The 21108-nt window shown below is 61.3% G+C and overlaps 1 protein-coding gene across 35 annotated transcripts in view; it reads right to left on the bottom strand.

The window, feature by feature from the left end:
* MACF1 (microtubule actin crosslinking factor 1) overlaps positions 1-21108 on the bottom strand; it is a 144171-nt gene that overhangs the window by 93990 nt on the left and 29073 nt on the right. For 21 of the 35 annotated variants that reach the window (XM_054802247.1, XM_054802251.1, XM_054802228.1 and 18 more), the window contains exons 2-11: positions 14413-14474; positions 13526-13615; positions 12500-12604; positions 10773-10850; positions 8924-9016; positions 2436-2602; positions 1134-1246; positions 935-1041; positions 329-448; positions 128-223 (exon numbers count right to left, since the gene is read on the bottom strand). In XM_054802247.1, the coding sequence (XP_054658222.1) occupies positions 128-223; positions 329-448; positions 935-1041; positions 1134-1246; positions 2436-2602; positions 8924-9016; positions 10773-10850; positions 12500-12604; positions 13526-13615; positions 14413-14474 (1031 nt within the window). Of the gene's footprint in view, positions 1-127; positions 224-328; positions 449-934; positions 1042-1133; positions 1247-2435; positions 2603-8923; positions 9017-10772; positions 10851-12499; positions 12605-13525; positions 13616-14412; positions 14475-16221; positions 16310-20789; positions 21095-21108 lie in introns of those variants that run through there. The other 14 variants (XM_054802259.1, XM_054802235.1, XM_054802260.1 and 11 more) reach the window with 5 other exon arrangements.

Genomic DNA, 21108 nt, shown 5'->3' on the forward strand with positions numbered 1-21108 from the left:
CTCATTTACCCTGAGGGTTATTTCCACTTCCCCTTTCCAAAATAAACCTGAACTGAGCACATCTGGGTCTTGCTAAAAGCACAACACTCCCACCTACAAGCCTCTGGGTAGCCACGATGATACTTACCTCTAACAGTTTGTAGAGCTCCTCTATCCTTCCTTTTTCCTGCTCCTTTGCTGGGATTTCAGTTTCTTTGAAGTGTATGTATTGGTTATAAAGTGCCTGGGATGAGAAAGGCTCATCAGAATCCACCCTGGGGAACACCACCACTCAGCTCTCGGCGCCGAGCACACGGGACGCTGCAGAGGGACCTCGTCCAGGACCTACCTTTAGCTCTACAGGGTTGTGGGGGAAGGATTTATCTGACATGAGTATCGTGTGCTGCTTGATCCATGAGATGAGGGACTCCACACGGCTCTGGTACTCCAGCCACCTCGAATCCACCTCCTGCGGGGCGAGAGCATCCTTGCAGAGCACTGCCGGTGCGCAGGTCTCCGCAGGGGAGAGGCAGAGCCCAGCCCTGCCGACCAGCACGGCCCCGAGCAGAGCACGGAGGGGACCCAGGTGCCATCGTCACAGCTACAGGGTGGACCGGTCGCCTGTGCCTCCCTGCAGCGACGCCTTCCCAGGTACAGGGAGGAGGAGGATGAGGAGGATCCTCCTTGCAAGCTGCTCCCTGGAAGCCAGCTCAGCTTTCCAATGAGCTCAACACCCGTGGCCAAACCCGCAGAGCCTGGAGAACACCGTGGCCCTGCAGGCACGCTGGCAGTTCTCAGGGCAGACACACTAACAGGGAAGCTCCTTCCTCCCCCCCAGCTTCTACCACCCATTGGCCATCTGCTACGGCAGATGTGGAACCTCCAAACCCTTCCTGCAACATCCGGCTGCCTCCCGAGCCGCTGTCCCAGCCTCCCAACCCGCAGCGATGCTTACGATAGCGCTGATCCCTTCTCCTCCCTCGGGGACTTTGGGAAAGGCATCGTAGATTGAAGACACGTAAGTTATCACGGATTTCTCATCCGGAGAGGGGACGTCCACGTCTGGCAAGGGGGAAGCAGAAAGGCAGTGAGGAACGGGAGCAGGCAGAGGGGTCGGCATCTCTCCACGCCACCCACTTCCCCCGGCCGCTCACCTTCGGCATCCAGCAGCCGCGTGACCCCCAGCCGCTCAGCGATCTCAAAGGCCTGCTCCAGGTTCTCCCGGTTGCTCTGGATCTGCACCCTCTCCATGTCCACCAGATCTGGCCTGCAAGACACACATCAGAGTTGCAACGCCAGCAAAGAGCAGACGGTGCCCAGGGCAGAGCATCCCGGATGGGCAGTGCTGCCTCGGGCGGCTCCCGAGGGCTCGTCTGAGCCCCTGTCCCAGGCTGGTGGCTCTCCGAGGGGACGGGGCTGCAGCACGTCCCCAGCTCATCAGGCTGTGAACGAAAACCTCTCACGCTCCTCTGGGACCTGCCCTCTCCAGCACCCGCTCTGTACCCCGCGTGCCAGGCTGGGACTGCCAGCCCTCCCTGGAAGGAGGAGGACCAAACAGCCCCAAAGCGGGGTGGTTACACCTCTCCGGAGGACGTGGGCCTCTGTCCGCAGCAGCGCGGTGGGGAGGCAGGAGGCACGGGTGCTGCCAGCCCCGTGCCAGGAGGAAACACGGCAACAGAACAACGCCAGCAAGCTGCAGCACAAACGAGCGCAGGGGAGCCAGGAAAATCCCAGCCCCTGCACACCGCGCCATCCCAGCGAGGTCTGTTGCCACCACGCACCCCACCTCCTGCCTGCTCCTGCCTGCAGAAGCCTTGCCTGTCCTTCCCTGCTAAACCCTGCCCGCTCCTCCCGGCCACGAGCGAGCACAGAGCAGCACGGGAAGGCAGAGCTATTTCCAGCTACCAGGAGATGCTTTCTCACGGGGCCTTTGCTGTTCTCTGCAGGCACTCAAAGCCGTGCCAAGTCCCCTTGACCTGGCAGCCGGGGTAGAAGCTGACTCGCTGCCTACGCTGAGCGGGCGGAAGGTGTGTGGGGCTGTGCTGTGTCTCAAGGAACTGTGAGAGGTTTAATTGCTGCTCAGGAGAGCTCCGAGACCCTTGGATGAAAGCGCGGATGGAAGTGCTGCTATTCATGGAGAGCAGAACGGGCAGCAGCGAGACACGAAGTGCTGCAGCGCTCCCATACTCCAGAATTTCAAAGCTTTGCTTTTTTGCCTCTCTCTCCAACCTCATTCAAGATGTTTTATCTTGCAGCCTGATGTATTTGCTGCTCTTTCCAAGCACCCACCTCCCAGCTACCTGGCAGAAGGAATGATTTCCAGGTAAAAGAGACATTGCTCCCTGCAAGCCTCACCTACATCTCCAAGCACAGACCATCACCAACCAGAGTGGTGGGCAGGGACCCCTGGGAGGTCCCCAGCCCTTCCTCCCCCCCCGCCGCTCCTTCCTGCCTACCTGTATCTGTGGATGAGCGCATTGAACATCTTCCCATCGCTCCAGCATGATGAGAAGTTGGTGCACTTCACCCCGATGTAACCCGCCGTCACCTTCTGTGTCCACAGAAGCAGCTTCTCCTTGGCCGACATGTCCCCCGACTCCCCGCTGATGTAGATGTCGGAGATCTGTAAGGAAGCGGCACAGACATGGGGTGATGTGGGAGGAGGAACGACCACCAGACGTGTCCAGTTTCCAGGAACTTGTCCGAGACCTGGGAGCTGCCAGGAAGGGCAGGAGGAAACTCCTGGTCACCACTGGGGAGAGGGGACCCTACAGCCCACAAACTTGGGAATGGGCCATCAGACCGGCAGGAGAGCGCCGGGGTGCCGAGGCGTGGCGTGGTTCGGACAGCCTGCAGGTCCAGGCAGGCACAGACGTTTGCCAACACCATTTCACAGGGCACGAGGTGTTCCTCGGCCACAGCCCAGCCCAGCCAGCACAGGAGCTGCCACCGCCGGACCCCGGCGTCCTACGACCGCCCAGCTCAGCGGAGCCGCTCCTCCGCCCAGGCTCCGGTCCTGGGAGCGGCTGCTGCCACACGTGCTCCGAGCGCTCCGGAGAGCAGCGCTGCGCAGCCGGCAGCCCACGGCACGCCCCGGCACGTTACACCAGCGCCGTTTCCCCCAGCCAGGGCTTGGGGTGCAGCTTGCCGGGAACACAACGCCATGGCGAGACGGGGACCTAGGGGGTCTCTTCCCACCCTGAACACGCTGAGCCGACAGCTCTGATGTGCACCCTCCTGTACAAACCCACTCCGCTGCCCGCTCCTGCCCAGCACCCGCTGTGAGGAGCCCCAGCACCCTTGCACACCGGGGCTGACGCAAGAATGGTTGGCCCCGTCCAGCAGCACCCATGGCTGGGCAGCACGGCAGCGCCCGAGACGGGACCGCTGACACCATCTCTCGCCGGGGCTGCCAGCAGATTCTCCACCTGGAGCATCATGTTGTAAAAGAAAAAAAAAAAAAAAAAACCCCAAGAAAACAACTTAAGGAGTGGAAAAGAGCGCTCAGAAGTGCTGTTTGAGAAGACGCACAGGACAGAGGTCTCACCTCGACCTCCAGCCAGCGGAGTCACTTGGAGCGAGGCCACCAGCTCCATCCCGGGGGGAAAAGGCAAGGATGGGGAGAAGGCTGTCGTGTCCCCTCACCGTGCTGGGAGAGGCAGGTGCAGGGGGTGCTGGCGGCAGGGGTGCCGTGACCCACTTCCCCAACAAAAGAGACCGACAGTCGCAGATCCCTCAGACAGATGCATGGGACTGGCTGCAAATCCCAGACTTGCACGTGACAAAACGCACGTGTCTCCGCATGCCAGCATATTTCTGATTGGCACGGCTTCCTCCTCACCCACCCCACCCCCAGCTCCCCAATTAGTACCACTACCTCCCCTTAATTAAGGGGCAGACAAAGGGGAGGATGTGAGCCTCGCGTATTTTCTGGGGCGCCTGGAGAAAGGCAACTGGGGCTGTTTGCTCGCTGGATTCCTCCTCCCGACACTGCAGGGAGACGGTGTGCCAGGACCAGCCCCACCCGCCGTCCCTCTGAGCCCCCTCCATCCAGAAAACACCCAGTTGCTCTATTCCCCCCCAAAATACACCCGGTCGGGTGCTGGCATTGCACGGGTCCCAGCTGCCAGACATCCCTTTGCAGGCAGGACGCAGGGACCTGCAGCATTAGAGCCACGCCGTGCCGCTCCTCCCGCCTCTCCCGCCGGCAGGGAGGATGCTGCCGAGGCACGGCACAGCACGGCGAGCGGCGGTGTAATTGGTATGCTGCAGCTCACCTCCCTCTCCCGAGCCTGATACGCTCATCACACACAAAACTGCTCTTTGTCAGCGGCTGCCACACCGCCGGCGCTGCCTTTAACTCCTCCAGCCCCGCGGGCTGGGTTTCCTTAGGGATGCTGGGACCCGGCAGCGGAGCCCGGATGGGGTGATGCACCGGGTGAGCAGCAGGATGGGACCCTCCACACCGGCAGGGAGGGACCCACAAACCTCTGCCTGCCCAGCACCCCCTTATTGATTACCTGGCAGTTCTTAATTAACAGCGGGATGAAACCTTCTGCAAACCCACCCATCGGTGATGCCCCACCTGAGCTCTCCTGCGCTGCTGCCCATCGGGGAGCTCCTTGCAGCACCCAGCTCAGATAATTCCTTTATTTTTAATCATCACACAGCACTGGGGTACTCCAACTGCTGGGCCTTTCCCCGAGGGCATCCTTGCAGGAGACCCTCCTAGAGCAGCACTTATGGAGGTGCAGGATGCGGCACCAGCTCCACCCTCCTTTCTTCACATGTCTGTGTCAGGACAAAGATTTAGGGAGGCACCGGCGAGAAGAGAGAGCAGAAACTCGCAGGATCTGGGGCCAAACCCTTCCAACATCGGCCTCGCGCACCAAGCAACCAGTGGCAGGACGCTGAAGGCCGGATGGTGGCTGTGACACCGGTCCCAGCCCAGCAGAGGTATCGGGGGGCAACAGCCCCTTTCCTGCCCCTCCAACCACGCGCGTGTCCTGGGGCGTGCAGAGCTCGGCCAAACCCGGAGGTGCCTTCAGCCCACCCTGCCACCCCCAAAGGGTGACTGCCAAACAGCAACGGGCTCCAAAACCAAACACAGCATCATCCCCTCCTCTTCCTCTTGGAGCCCCCTCGGAGCAGGCAGAGCCCCCACACCTCCACGTTCACCCGCCCAGGAGCTGGGCGCAGGCAGTGAGACGAGGACACCCCAAACTGGCGCCCGACCCAGCAGCCCCGAGGGCGCATGTGCCACCGGTGCCAGCAAGCGTGCTGCCGACGGCAAACACACCGGCTCCGGTGAGAGCTGCTCTCTGGCCACCCGTGCCGGGAGCAGAGGACAGGACGGTTGGTCCCTGGGGGATGCTTTCCCAGCAGAGCTGCTCGTAGGGGAAAAAGCTTCGGGAGCTTTCGGCACCAGAGTCCTCCCCCCGCGCTCAGCACGAGGTTGCACCTCACCGGGATGACCGTCCCCATGGGCCACCAGGATCTGGGGTCCACTGAACCAGGTCCCCCCACCCCGCTCCAAAAGGGATGAGGGTACACACAGACACTGACCATTCCTCCAGCTGTCCCCGAGCTCCCCCTCCGAGCCCAGCCCTCCGCAGCGAGCCTGCAGCCGCCTTCAGAGGGAGACACCGTGGTCCCACCAGCTCCAGCACCCTTGGCCGGCCGGCGTGCCGGGTCGCTGCCGTACCCCGAGGAGCTCTGGACCGCACCACCACTGCGCCCGCTGAAGGAGGACGGGCTGCGGGAGGCCGGCAGTCCATGCCCATCTCCCTCCCCGGCCCGAGACGATGGCAGCCCCGAGGTTCTCCCCATGCTGGGGTTTTCTAGCTGATCCACCATTGGGGACGGCGTAGACAGCTCCGAAATGGTGCCTGGCTCTGCGGAGGAGGAGCAGGTCCACGCGGCGCTGGAGCTGGGGTTGTTGCTGCCTCCTCTCCCCCAGGCATCCAGGGTGCTGCCGGGCCCCGGCTCCCGGCTCTTCGCTGGCTCCTCGCCGGCCACGGCACTCGGAGGGGACAGGAGCCCCTCTGCACGGCCATCGGTCCCCCCGCGCAGGGGCAGCAGCACGGCCCGGCGGCTGCCCGTACCGCTCCTCTGCAGCTCGACCAGCCGGCTCACCGCCTTCTCGCAGTCCTTCTCAGCCGGGTTCTCCAGCAAGCGAGCGATGACGGTGGTGCCTTCCTCGGGGAAAGCCCCTGCCGCACCCGGCTGCCGCGGCTCCAGCACCAGGCGAGCTTTCTGCACCTCCCCCTGAAACCGCTCCTTCACCTGCACGATGAGTCCAGGGTGCAGGGCTGCCGGGTTGGGGTCCCCTCCACGACACCGGCTCCCAGCAGGTCCCTCTCCTCCCTCCTGCCGGGGGGCTGCCTTCGACTTCGGCGCCTCCTCATCCTCAGCCACCTCCGGCGCCGGGGGCTCCTCCTGTGGGGCTGCCTCCAGCATCGCTCTCCTCTTCCCCCTCCGCCTCCGTTTAAAGCGGACCCTTTTTTTGGGAGACAGGGGCGCCTTTCCCGCAGCTTTTTCTTTCGGCTCTTTAACACAGCCCAGAGAATTCCCCATCTCCTCCTCAGCGCCGGCAGTAACACAGCTAAGCGAGTTGCCGGCTCCCAAATAAATCCCGAGCCGGGCTTCATCGGATCAAATGCACGCCGTACACCGTGCCGCGGACTGCCCCTCGCCGCCGCTCCCTCCCGCCAGCCCTGCCGCTGCCGCCGCCGCTCCAGACAGCCATCTTACAGCCTGGGCGCCGCGAGAAGACAAATTCAAAGCATCTCACTGCAGTTCAGAAATCACTTGACCTAAAAGCAGAGGGAGCGGGGATTGGCTGCGGCGTCCTTCTCTCCAAATATGAGGTAATTGGAGCACGGCCCTTGCCAACACAAACAGGGGGCAGGAATCAGGCAGCGGAGCGGGGAGGGGGAGCGGGAGAGGATGGGGAGCGGGGGGATAAAAAACACAAAACCCGGGGAAGGTTGGCAAAGGTAGCATAAAGGAAGGGGTGGGAGAGAAATGGGGGAAAAAAAAGCAGGGAGGAGTCAGAGCGGCTCTGCATGCATGCCAACGGGGACGCAGAGCTGCCGTGCCGGCTCCCGCAGGGGTGTTTCTCTCCAATTCCAGAGGTTTGCTCCTTAATTCTTAATGCCCAGAGCTCCAAGAGACCGGCTCACACACCCACCCTCCTGCCAGGCTCACCTGGCTCGGAGCACGGAGGGGCAGCCTGTGGTGCCCCGGGGAGCTGGCATCGCTTCAGGGAGCCGCAGTTGCAGGGTCCCAACAGGCTACAACAGCGCCGGTGCTGCTGTCCCAGCGCGGCCCCACGTCCTGCCTCCCTCCTGCAGCTCCCACCCCGAACGCCACCGAGGGCAGGGGTTCGAGGAGCACGCAGCATCCCGACTCCTCTCGCCAGCTCGGAGGGACCAGAGAAGGGTAACACATGCCAAAAGCAGGGACAAGACAGAAAACAGGGAGCGGGGGACACCGGTCCACCCCGAACCCCTCCCCAGGGCTCTCCCAGCCACCTGCCCCCGGGCAGCGGCACCGGGACACGGGAGATTAAGAGGTTCACAATAGAGCTACAACCCCAGAAAAAATCCGTTAGCGCAGGCGGGGAGAGGACGCGCAGGCTCGCCGGCACCAGCCCAGCTCCCCTGGGGGCCCTCCCCCACCGTCACCCGCCCCGTCCCCCACGGCAGGGTGGCAGCGTCCCCTCCCAGCTGGGTGCGGAGGGGACCCGGCAGCTCCTGCTTGGCCTCTGCCATCCCCTCTCTGGTCCCCCGCAGCTGAGCACGCACCAAGGCAGGGCCACCCCGAGGACAACAAGGACGGGATGCCACCAGCCAGGCCCCACCGGAGACGACGGTGACTCATCAGCATCCAGCCCCTGCTCGACCCCAGCTGCTTCCCAAGGCCGGGACACCATCAGAGCGCCTCGTCAGCAGCCGTACGCTCAATTATCCCCACGCTCCCCCTCCAAAAGCCTCCTCCTGAGAAATACAGGTCAGGAGGGGCTTGCCCGGGGCACGAGGCCAGCCTGGCCACGCCGGCACGGGGCACACGCATGGCCCAGCCGAGGTGGCAGCTCCCTGGGGTGCTGCCCACTCATTCTCCAAAAATTAAAAGCGAGGTCTCAAAGCCAGTGCTAGTGTCATCTGGAAGACACCAGCGGGGATACGGCAGGGAGCCGGGACGCAGCAGCTCCCAGGGACTCTGTCTTGTGACGGAGACGGCCCCAGAGCTAACGCCACACCGCTAACGAGCTGCTGGCAGCAGCACCGCTGAGCAAGCCCCGCGTGCCAACACACTGGTGGCATTAGGGGCCATGCATTGTCCCCCTGAGGACATCAAAGCTACAACCAGATAATTTGAGGCTATGAAAGACCCGAGACCCTGTTTTGCAAGAGCATCTATAGCACACAATTGCTGGAGATGGACCTAAGTGCGTTCCTCAGCTGGGTCAGAGAGCTTCTCCCATCCCTGACCTGAACTGCTGTCACGTAGCTGACATTTTCCATCTCAATGAAAGATCCTGTGGCTGTGCCAACCGCCCCAAGGACCGGGAGCATCTCGGGATAACAGCCCTGCACAGGCGTGAGCTCAGCCTGGCCCCCATGGCCCCCTCCAAATTTGCTCTTCTCCTCCAGAGACTTCAGCTGAGCAAACATCTACCACCAACAACCCTGGTGCCAACCGGGAGGCCACTGCACACAGCCCATCATTAATGATTTCATTATGTAAATGATGAGAAAAGGGCATTGCTATTCTCTGACACCAGCCTCCACGACACCACGACATGTGTTGATCCTCCAGACTGATCTGCGTGCTGGCATCGCCACGAAACACACGGAGAGACGGATGCCAGCGTCCCCGGAAGACAACGCGCTTCCGCCATCCACCCCGCGTCCTTCAGCAAGAAACTCTCGTGACCTACCTGGAAGTGGAGGATGATCGTCCATATGAGCCCCAGGGTGAGCTTGGGGTTGCCATCCGTAATGTCATCATTGCGAATATTCACCAGTTTCACCTGAAAGAGAAGCAACAGGGTCAAAGCTCCCCGTCAGCCTCACCCACAGGGAGCAGGGGGACATGTCCCCAACCACGCTGTCCCCAGGGTCACCCCAGCCACTCCAGCAGGGAGCAGACACAAAGACCCCGGTGCTTCCCCAAGAGGCAGCAAGGCCACCCCATGCCCTGGCTCAGGAAGCGGGGAAAGAAGGACTTCACACATCTCTAGCACTCTCCATCTAGAAGTGCTTTCCCAGCACTTAAGGGCTTTATTTCAGCTCACATGGAGAAGTGCCTTGTCCCCGCAGCCCTGAGCACTAGTGCATAATTTAATAGCTACAGACCACAGAGCATGGTTAAAAGAGGATGGCCGAGCTTTATTAACTCCCTCCTGGGTTCAAACCCAAGCTGCTAATCAATCAGCCCTAACAAAGGCAGAAACGCCAGCGTTGCCCTTGCTGCGGGTCCTTCCCCAGCACCCACCGAAAGTCCCCGTCCTGGCAGACTCCAGCCCCATGCAGTTCGAGCTGCTCCCTCCTGGCTGCTTTGCTCTAGGGGTGGTTTAAACACAGTCCCTGAACCCCATGGAGATGCCTGCAGCACCGAGAACACCAGCCTGGGCACCTCCAGCAGACGCACACCGGAGCAGTGCTGCCCGGTTACTACTCCTGCCCTCCTTGCAGCAGCCTTCCCGGGAGCTGCCACATGCTTTGGGCTCTTCTCCCCCGGCTGGGCTCCCCACGGGGGTGTCCCCGCTCCCCAGCACTCAATGGGACCCCACAATCTCTAGCAGGAGCATCTGGGGTAAGAAGTCCCAGCAAGGCGGCTGTCACCCAACCATCACGCTTCAAAGGAAAAAGCTGTTTCATCCAAGTAGAGAAACAAGCTCCCAAGAGCCGCCGGCAAAATGTCTCTATCAAGGGGCTGGGGAGGAGCGGGGCGGGGCGTTGGAAGCAGCTCACCCTCCCTGGAGTGGGGCATGTGCTCAAATTTATTCAGTGCCCTCGGGCCAGCAGAGAGAGAAAAATCTCTGCTTCAGCATGAATTGGTACAATTTATCATCGTCTCGGTGTTTCTGGGGAGAATCGTGATGAGGAGACCTGACCAAACAGGCGGAACAGGACACCCGGCCCCAGGGGCTGCGGGGGTTTCACCTGCAGAGCCAACAAGTCTCGGGATGCATCCCACTGCTCCGGGCGGGATCTGCCCTGGGGTGCGGAGGATGCTCGGTCCCTGCCAGCTGCACAGGCGCAGCAGGGTCAGCACCTCCCAAAAGCTCGGCGGAGGGAACCTGCCCTCTGAAAGCCGAAGGATGGCAAGTCCGCGCTGCGTCCGGAGGGGGGATGCTGCACAAAGAGGCACCAGCCCATGGGTGCGTGGGGCTGAGCAGGAGCCAGCTGCTTCATCTGCCCCAAAGCCGGTGGGAAGGCATGGACACGCCGCAGCCTCCCACCCCACCGCCGGGATCTGCCGGGGAGCCCTGGGTGAGGCTTTTGGGGTGCAGAAGTGACCGTGACATTTGCAAACCCTTTCCCAGAACTGGAGTCCAGTCCCTCATTTTGATACTTGATTTTGTGCTGCACGGGTGGTTCTGAGAGCACACAACGCCTACGGGGGAAAGTCCCCTGACAACTGTCCTCAACCAGCACCGTGGGGACGGGCGCACCGCGGCACAGGCTGACGCTGCTTCTCGACACCCTTCTTGAGGCCCGGCCAGGAGAAAGAACCACAAATCACCCAGCTCTGCTTCTGGGTGAACCTACATCAGCCCTTACCTGTCGCTGCTTCAGGAAATCCAGGGCGATCTGCACGTTCTGCAGCCGGTGGAAACGCATCCGTCCCTTCTCACGCGGCTGCAAGAGAGAGACGGCAGCTTCAGGTCAGGCTCGTGGGGCCGGGCCGGCAGCACCCCGCATGCACAGCCACCCCCCGCATGCCCCCGGGAGCCGCCTGCAGCAGCCCCCCACGCTCAGCGTGCTGGTGTGACCCGCCGCGCACTCCACACTCCCTGCGCTATCTTCTTGCTCTGGAGGCAAATAAAGTCATCGCTACGCACGATCCTGCTGAAAGAGGGCAAAGAGGCCGCGGTGGGCATGGAGGTGGGAAGACCCCGAGATCTCGACCTCCTCTGAGTGCCACGAGACCCCGAGGGTCGGCACCCAGGCTCTGAGCCGGGCGCTGCATGGCTGCCGGCAGGATTGGCTCAGCCTCTGGATCCCAGGGCAGGATCTCACCCATCCCATGGGAAGAGGGCTCAGCAGAGAGAGCTTTACCCGAGCGGGTACAGAGTCCGACCCACCCAGGCGGAAGCAGAGCAGGTCTGCTCCGCAGCAGGACATGAGGACCTGGGCAGGGACTGGCCACGGGTCCCCACTGATGGCGGAGAAACCCTGACCTCAGCACCAGCCCCGGCAGAGCCGGGTCGGCTCCTCCCGCGCGCGGGCAGGGGCTGCTGCTCCACGCACCGTCTCTGAACCCTCGGGGAGGGGAGACAGGAGATGTCCTGGGCTGTGCCCATCGCCGCTGCTGCAGGCGGGGGATTTTCCGAGGTACCCGATGGCTGAGCTGTGGCCAGGGGAAGGGCACAGGATGCTGGGTCTGCTTTGAATCAGGAGCGGGAGGATCGATGCCCAAATCCTGATCCCAGCCACAATATGAGGTGTCACCAGGATGCTCTGCACTGCTAGGACACCCCAAGTCCTCTGAGCCACCTTCCTTCCCCAGCCTGAAGGGGAAGAGCTGTCCCTGCAAGGGGAACATCTCCAGGGCTGCAGGGAACCGGAGCCTGGCAGGAAGGTGCTACAGCCCCTCCTGTGCTGCTCCAGGTGGGAGGTGACACCATGCACCAGGGAATCGTCACCCAGAGCAAGGGCGCAGGAAAACACACCTTCTCCTAGACCTGAGCAAGGTTTTGGGGTCTGGTCCCTTCGAGGTAACCCTCAGCTGGGGCTGGGCTGCGCTCGCTCCCACCTCCACTCACATGCACGGGGTCACCGGTTGTGCCCTGGACCCCACGGTGACACCAGCCCCCCAAGAAGGTGCCTGTGCCCGGAGCCTGTCCATGCAGTGTGAGGTGAGCAGCCATTGCAGCGGCCCCCCAGGACCGAGCAGGCGGGAGCCCGGCCGGGAGCAGCGTGCAGGACCCGTCCCTGTCCCCTCCCGCCCCGTGGGGGGGACACATGCTGTCACACCAGGTGGGTGGCGTGCCCTGACTGCGGGCCGACACTGCAATGCACGCACAGATAATCCAGGTAACGTGAACACAGCCCGGTAACGAGGACCGCGGCATCAGGTGTATCTCCGCTCTTGCAGCTTCCCCTCCGCAGACCCTCGCTTGGGGCGACCGCCCCGGGCGAGTTGGGTGGGTTTGATCAAAAACCCCAGCTAAAACCAAAGCGAGGGGAAGGTCGGAGCCCCCAGTGACGCTGGGCTGCACTGGACTATCTGACGGCACTCCAGTGTCCGCCAGGCATACGCTGCGGCCGGGGCAGACTCAACCTACTTCTTCATCATCATCATCTTCCTCCTCACGCTCTTCGCTGCTTGCACGGCACCAGGCCGGCGCTCTCACCAGGCGAAGGCTCCTCTGAACTGGCGGCTCTATTTGCTAACGAGGAGGGGAGGGACAGCGGCGACGGGAGGGTGACACAACAGGGAGACAGAATGGAAACCAAAATGCAACACCCGGGTAAAAGGAGAAACAAAAGAGCGGGGACGAAGGTGGCTGGATCTCCGGCACACCCTGGGCTCGAGCACAGAAATTTCCCCCCACCGGCTTTGAAAGCCGAAGTGAAGAGAAGGAAGCTGTCTGGATCACAAGTAGCTCGATTCAATTTTTCAGCCCCCACAAAAACTGATTTGGCATCTCTGGAGGGTAACGGAAGGAGTTAGGAGATCTTTTCCCAGATCTTATTTTAGGGGAAAGCTAAAATAATTCCTGCTGTGCTACGGCTGTTGCAGCAATCGGGATCTTCCCAGAGCTGAGTGAATGTGTCAGTCTGAGGAGGAGGAGGAGAAAGGAGGGGGACTCTACGCTGCTCAGGATGCAGGAAGAGGTTTGCACGCCACCGACTGCTACAAATCCAGCTCGTGCAGAAGCTGAGCATGGGGCAGGAGCGAGGAGCGTGCCCTCTGCCCAACCTGAGCTAAACTGCTGGGCACATGGTCACAGAAGCAGTTTTAGTCAAAGCCATTATTATCCCTTATTTCAAATACGGAGCCAAATCTAGAAGATGAAGGCATGTGAGCCCTCACAAAAAGACGGCTCTACCCAGGGCACTGTAAGTCAGCGGCTTTAATCACACGCTTTGGTGGTATCCAAGAGACCAGCCTGGGGAACACAGGTTGGAGTGAAAATAAATAAAATAACGATAATAACAATAACAATAATAATAATAAAAGAAACAACGACACACATTTGAAAACAAAACTATGGCATAAGAAATGACAGCTGATGGCTGGGAGCGGAGGGAGGACGGAGGGGGCTCGGGGCGGGCAGCAGCATCGCTGCCCAGCCCTGGGGACTTACCAGCTTCACTCCCGACAGCACCTCCAGGAGGGAGATGAGGTTGTGGCCATCTCGCAAGTCTTCGTAGAGGTCGTTGATGTGCTTGCGCACCTGCGGAGAGCCAGGGAGGAGGAAGACCCTCAGGGGTCCGCTCGCCTCCTGCGCTCCCCCACTGTTTGCCAGAGCACGGGAGGAAGGCAGCGGTGTTTGCAAGCAGACGTCCCCCTCCAAGCCGTGTGCGTTTAAAATGGTTATTCCAGAATTCACAGAATCCCAGACTGATTTGGGTTGAAGGAACTTCACACCCACCCAGTGCCACCCCTGCCATGGGCAGGGACCCCCTCCACTAGCCCAGGTTGCCCAAAGCCCCATCCAACCTGGCCTTGAACACTGCCAGGGAGCCAGGGGCAGCCACAGCTTCTCTGGGCACCCTGTGCCAGGGCCTCAGCACCCAGGTTAATCCTGCTCAGCTACCTACAGCTGCAAGCATCTCCCTTTGCACACTTTGGGGCTCCTCTCCACGCAGGAGCACCCCTCAAAAGACAAAAAAGCCCCTTTGTCCTGGCAAGGGAGGTTCGAGGGGGGAGCAGCCTCACCTTGGGACCCCCTCCTTCGCCCCGGCTGCCCCCGAGCCCCATGTTAAAGCAAGGACCAGGCGCTCGGGAGGCAAATGTAATAAAAAGGGCGGCGTGGAGATGTTACAGTGCCCTCCAAAGGCACCGGGCACTTTTCCACCGCAACCATCTCTGCTCTGAGTACAGACACGTATGAACACTCAAAAGCAATGCAAAAATTCCGAGACAAAAAAAAAAAAAAAAAAAAAAAGGCATTTATCTGCCAGTCCTGAGCCCGAACGGACAGACAGACGGTCGTTTAACTAGCTTTATAATAAAATACGTGACTCTTACCTTCATCAAGTGTTTATTGACCCATTTAGTGAAGGTTTTCTTTTGGACTCTGTCCCGTTCATCTGTCAAAAGAAGACAAAGGCAGCTCTCGGTCAGTGTTTCTCATGCAGAAACTCAAATGACTTTGAAATGAGGGGAAGAGACAGAAGAATCGCCGTCGGTGCCAGGACCGCCGGACGGATCCTGCACCCGCGCAGGGGAACAGAGGCTGCTTATTCACGGGTTACTGCGGGACGGAGCCGTTCACGTGGCTCCGACGTCTCGCTTGGGCAGGGTGTAGGAGCAGCCACACAGCTAGAACAAAATGCACTGCTTTTTGGGGGGAATATAGTGTTATTCGAATAAAAGCAGCGTGGATGATTGGGATGGGTACAGCTGCAGCTGGCAGTGGCAACAGAATGCATCCCCTTGGCCGGGACAACTGCGCCTCCTCGTCCCCCCCGGGGAGGCAGCGCAGGGACGGAGGTGGGATTTGCCCGAGCCCCCCGGCGTTAGGAGGGTGTTCCCCTCCGCTGCCCACTCCCGGGAGGTTTAGCACATTACATAAACCCCACAGATGTCCTGTAACAGGCCTGGGCCGGGCAGCAGCAGCGTGTGCAATTAGCAGCTTACTCTGTCGCTGTATTTTTGGTTCATTGGATTGGCAGGATTTAATGTTTATTTCTGTCCCACGGCTCAGCCGAGGGTGCCCTGGGCAGACGCTGGGAGCTCCGAACACCAGCGGGACAGGGTGACAATGTGGGTCCCATCCCCGGGGAGCAGCAGGGGTGTCCACCAGCCCCACGGGGTGACGGGACGGGAGCTTCGCGGTGACGCCAAAGCGGCAACGTGGGATGGAGAAGCTGCCGGCAGGCTTTGCTCTGCCTGTTCTCAGTGCAAAAAAATATCATCATGTAAAAAACAAAGGCGAAAGGAGAGGGCCACATGCTGCAGGGTCCCGTGGGGCGCAGGGGGGCCCTGCTCAGCCCCCACCTCCCAACGTCTGGGCAGCGAGGATGGCTCAGGGCAACCCCGGCAGCCAGCCCCACACCAAACGGGATTGCCAGGTTTTAGTAACAGAGTGCCTCGGTACCGACCCATGGCACATGACCCCAAGCTCCCGAGCGCTGCCCCATCCAGCCCAGGGGATCCCTGGGACAGAGTGGACAAAAACGGACAAAACCTGCTACCCCAAGACATCCCTTTGATGCCACGGTCCACCAGGAAGAAGCACCCCTTGCTTTGGTTTTAAGCCAAAAATCAAGAAAAAGGAAAAAAACCCAGCATCTCTCAGCTCGGGCTGCCCAGCCGTGCCACGTGTCCTGCCGGGATGGCACTATCCAACATCCCTCCTCCTCCTCATCCACCCCACGGCGTCCCCCATCCAAAAGCACTGCAGTAAAACACGTGGCACGTGGCCGGTGAAGCCTTCCATGCCTCCCCCGCACCACGCTCCATCCCACGGCCAAGGCACGTAACCAGGTGCCAAAACTATCCACCGGCTGAACCACAGCCGCCCTCGCTCCCCACCCTGCCAGGCTCCGGCCTCGGCACGGCTTCCCGGCACGATGCAGCCGAGCCATGGTGCTGCCGCCTGGCACCGCCAGCCACCGCCTGCAATAGGAAGCCACGTCACTCCCACGTGCGGGACCTTTTTAGGGACATTTCCTATACCTGACCCCCCCCGGAGCCACGGTGCCGGGTCCCTTTCCAACCCCAGCATTAATTTGGGGTGGATAAAGCTTGAGCCGTCCCCTGGCCATGGCGCAGCGCCAGCGGCACAGCGGGGGCTGCCTGCAGGCCGGGAAGGAGAGGGCCGTGGGTACTAACCGATGCAACACATCCGGCACACCAGGCACGCACTCAGCCGCCTCTCCTCCCCGGAGAGATGCCACCTCTCCATCGCCCAAGCCGGGGATGGGGAGCGCTGGGTCCCGGCAAAGCGGAGGCTGCCTCCCGGCTCCTGGGGAAGGGTCTTCTGGCGGCACCACCCGCTCGCTGACCTTGGCCCCAGCGGGCGCGGGTGGGTGACTTTTCGGCTGCAGCTCCTCCCACCGCACCACTTCCTACACCCGCTGCCCCCAGCGCAGACACGGGCTGTTCCTCCTCCGTGGCATCGCCGCAAACCCCGCCGCAACGTCAACGGCTTCCCCGGGTGCTCCCAGCCGAGGGTACCACCGGCACGGCAGCTCTGCGCCAGCAAAATCCTCACCGTCCCACGGTCCCGATGGCCGGCAAAGCCGCTCAGAAAGCTCCCAGCGAGGAAGGGCAGAGCTGCTCCCTCCAGCAAGCGACCGAAAGGCAGTGCAGAGCGTGGTGCAGCTCCCGGCAGCAGAGAACCGGCAGGCTGTGGGTACGGACGCAGGCTGGCCCCGCGGAGCCGGGCGCTGCCCCGCCAGTAGGCTCTTGGCTTGTTTTTCCTCGTCTTGTTTTCCAGTTAATTGCACCGGGGACGGGACGGACAATGCCGAGCTGTTCTCCCCGCTCCCGCCTGCTCGCCCACAGCTTCTGCCCAAATCATTTCCCGGGTCTGAAGCGCCGGAGCCGGGACCCGGCCGCAGCCCCTCTCGGCATGCAGGGAGATAACGGGGGCCTCCTTATCACACCTCTCTTCCTTTTCTTCTAAATATAATCCCTCTGCAGACCTTCTGCCAGCAGGAGCCCCGCCGCCCCGGCCAGGAGGGCGAGAGGAGCCGGGCTGCTGCCGGGGGAAGGTGGGAGCGTGTCCCCGAGCATCACAGGGAGCACACGGGGACGGGGGCGCGTCACCAAGTCCCGCACCGAAAATCTGCAGCCAGGCACCTCTGATGCCAGATCCAGGGGGTGCCTGCAGGCCAGCGGCTCCTTTGTACGCTCCCTCTTCCCATCTCCTGCAGAAATGGGGGGTTTTCCTTCTTTTTTTTTGCCCCGTCTCACCACCTTTGGGTGGTTCCTGGGCTCTAACCAGATTACACCTCCCCACCCTGCGCCCGCGCTATCGTCTGAGCTAATAATAATGCACAGTTACTTGCACTGCAAGCTTATCTCTCCCTGGCTAATCTTTTCCAGAGTCACCCTGATAAGCAACTTGTTGCAATCCCCCCCCGTGCTTGTCCTCTCCCCTGTCTCTAGCAGGGGTTCACTGGCCCCAGCCACCCAAAACCACCCTGTCACCAGCCAGGGACAGTGAGCAGAGGTGACGGTCCAGGCAGGGCACGGCCAGAGGGAAGGTTACGGCGACCAAAGGGAATCCACACCGCTCGGAAGACAAGCCAGCAGCGGGCGAGGGCAGGAGAGGCTGACTTGACTGCGGAGCCTCGGGTCCCCCCACACGCAGGGCACGGAGCAAAGGCTGGTGGCGTGACACAGGGAACATCGCCGGTGAACAGAGACCCTGCTGCCAGCGGCACCAGTGAAAACCTCACGCCTTGACTGGACGCGCCCACGTGCCGCACAACCATTCGACGGTTTCCAGCGCCGCCGATGCTATCGGAGCTGCACGGATGCTTCCAGCTGCGAAGCGCTTTCGTGTTGCTGCTTTCCCAAGACAGGTGAGACTCACAGAGATGAAAACGCGGACTAGCCAGGCAACAACCTGGCCTGAGCCCAGCTGAGCCGGAGCTATGCTGTCCCCTTCTCTATCCCTGCCCAGGGGTGCAGGGACCACGGCGGGACGGCCCGGGGGTGCTGAGACCTGCCCCGGCTGCTCCCCGGTGCAAGCGAGGAGCAGGGTTCCGCTGTCTGCGCCTCCGCTGCCTGCATCTCTACAGGACCACGCGTGCTGTTTAATTCCCTCCCCACCTCCTCTCCCCCCGTTGCACATCAGAGCGCAGTCCATTGCTCCTAGAAACGGGGATCCCAAAGGCACCGTCTGCCATCCCCCACAGCAGCGTGAATCCCCCACAGAGGGGCCAGAAGCAGCAAGGACCAAGGAGCAGAGGTGGCCGCATGAGGAGAAGGCGGGTTTTAAGGTTTTCCCACTGCTGTTGGTCCCCTGAGCAAACCCAGCTAGTGACGGCGAACAAGGAAAACCATCCCAGCCCACAGCTGGTTTCCAGTGCCCCGAAACCAGGGGCATCAGCTGAGCATGGGAAGAAAAACTCCCACTCACCATCCCGCCAGACCCCAGGGTCTCCAGGCACTTGCCATCATCACTGGGAGGGCTCCCACGGGCACCGGAGACCCTCCCGCCGCCACCGTAACACCCTGCACAGACATTCCCCCCGCCGTTTGCCCACGGCAGCCTCTGTCCTGGCAGCATGCCTGTACCCAGCAGCTCCCAACGCGCCCGGCCAGGAGCTGCCGCTCGCCCCAGGATCTCTCCTCCATCATCGCTGGCCCCGCTCGCTGTCAGACTCCATCACCGTTCTCCTCCTCCTGCCTCCGGCTGAGAGAGCCCGGTCCCAGCCCCGGGCGCTGGTGGGACAGAGGGTGCCCGGCCAGGACAGAGGGGCTGGGACCGGGCTCTCCGGTGCTCCCCTTGGCCATCGTTGGGAGGGGGCGTGGGGTTTCAGTGTCCCCCACCGGCTCTTTCAGCCTCTCCTGCTGCAATGAAGCCTGGAAGCGGCTCCCAAGTTTTCTGCTCCTGTTCACTAATTCCTGCTAAAGCGGAAGGAATACAGGAGATGTCGGACAGGGCACTGTGCTGGATGAGCTCGCAGAAATCTTGAGGGCATCTCCAAGCCCATGCTCAGCGTGAAAGCGGCTCTGTGCATTAAGCAGCGAGAGCCAGCTGTGGGGTGAAGGAGGGGTTTGCTACGTATAAATGTCTAGAAACAAATTTTGAAAGCATTGAAACCCACCACTTTGGCTTTGAACTCCTTCAGGGCAAGCAAAGAATGGGAATGCGCTTTTTTTTTTTTTTTTTTTTAAAATGTGGTACTTTTAAGATAGGGGATATGCAGAAAACCTGGCTGGCTCAGGAGCACAAGGTATTTAAAATGTGCTGGCTGCCAACTCATGGGCTGACATAATCCATCATGACAACAGAGCCGACCGGGCAGGATTTACAGAGCCTTTCGAAACAGGGAAACGGCGCCTGATTCAGCCTGGAAGAATGCACAAGAGATACCTGCGGTGGAAAACTGTCCAGCACCCGGATATTTAATGGGCGAGACACCTGAAGCGGCGATGCAAAGGAGACCTGGGCGAGCACTGCAGGGCAACAAAACCTGCTGCAAGATGACCCCCATCTTCCAGGATGCTGTGTCCGTGGGGTGGGTATTACCTGACCTTTACTGGGAAGGAGCGACGAAGGAAAACAGTGAACACACTTGCTGCTCGCAACACTCGCACCAGAATTTTTTTCCAAAAAGGACGGATTTCTGTAGGGTGAAGCAGCAGGTCGACACGGTACAGGAGGAGACAGGGAGATGGGAATCGGCCAGGAGGTCCCTGGATGGAACCGAGCATGTCGCTGCACAGCGCTGCCCAGACACCGACATTAATTAAGTGGATGGGGGACGGCCGGTCAACAGAACTGCAGCAAGGCTGGGTTTAATGGGTAACAGGGCATATTTCTGCATGTTTGTGCAACTCAATATCTCTCTCCCGCTAGTTTTGGGGGAGGAAGGAAGAAGCGTATCCCAAAGCAATATTTCGGGAAAAGTCCCCGCGCGCTGCCTGGGCTCTGCAGTCCCGCCCCTTTGCATGGAAAAAGAGAAAGAAAAGGGGGAATCAGTCACGGACGTGGGGAAAAGGCCCCGTGCGGAGGCACAGGCGAGAACAAGCCCTGCTGGGGGGGAAAAAAAAAAAAGAGGGAGGAATGAAAACAAACAAATCCCAGGAGACAGAGGCTGGGACAGAGAAGGAGCTACTGAGTCCTTGTCCGTGGCCCGGAGCTATCGCACATCCCTGTAACAAATCCTCGCCCTCCTCAGGCAGCGGTCATGTGCAAGCCCTATTTTGGGAAACTGAGGCAGGGTCAGCCCCAGCTGCTCAGCGAGCCCGTGCCAGCGCCGGGAGGAGCTCCCAGGGCCACGTCTTGCCGCTGCTGGCATCGGTGGCTAACCGAGACACTGCTGTCACAGCGAGCGGTGGGAGGGACGCTCGCCCGCGCCGTGGCAGGAGCCGGGAGGCAAAACACCAGCCACATGTCACGGGCTTGTGCGGAGACAAAAAACAGCCTCATCCCCAGCGAGACATCCCCCATCCCAGCCGCTCCCAACCCCACGTGTGCTGGGAACGGGTGGCGAGACCAAATTTAGGCACCAAAACCTCTGCTCCCCCCCCCCCACCATGGGGACCAGGACCACCGGGAGGATCCCCACAGCTGCGTCCTCCCCCCTCCTCCTCACCGGCCGCGTCTGCCCCTGCCCGTGCCACAGCCGCGGCTCTCGGGGAGGGAAGACAAGCCGTGACCCTTGCAGGCAGCACGCCGGCCATCTTAGTGCCTCTCCCCCCGCGGGGGCCGCCCGTACCTTCTCTGCTCCGGCTCCTCCAGTACAGGACGCCGGCGATGCCCAGGACGTGGCTCAGGACAAAGGCGGCGGGCGGCAGATAGGAGCTCTCCGAAAGAGGCATCGTCTCCTACTCCCGGCCCGCTATCCCGAGCCGGGCTCGGAATTTCTTTCTCTCGAAGTTGCCGCTGCTGGAGCCCGGCATCGCCGGGAAGGCGAGGGGACGGGGGGGCCGGAGCTGCTGCCTGCAGAAACTTCCGAAACTTCCTGCCTGCACGGCTGCCTCCAGCTGGCTGCGTCCCTGGGGCGTCCCCGGGGCTGGCAGGGCTCGAGGACAGCC

The sequence above is a fragment of the Grus americana genome, chromosome 23, assembly GCF_028858705.1.
Source record: "Grus americana isolate bGruAme1 chromosome 23, bGruAme1.mat, whole genome shotgun sequence".
NCBI lineage: Eukaryota > Metazoa > Chordata > Aves > Gruiformes > Gruidae > Grus > Grus americana.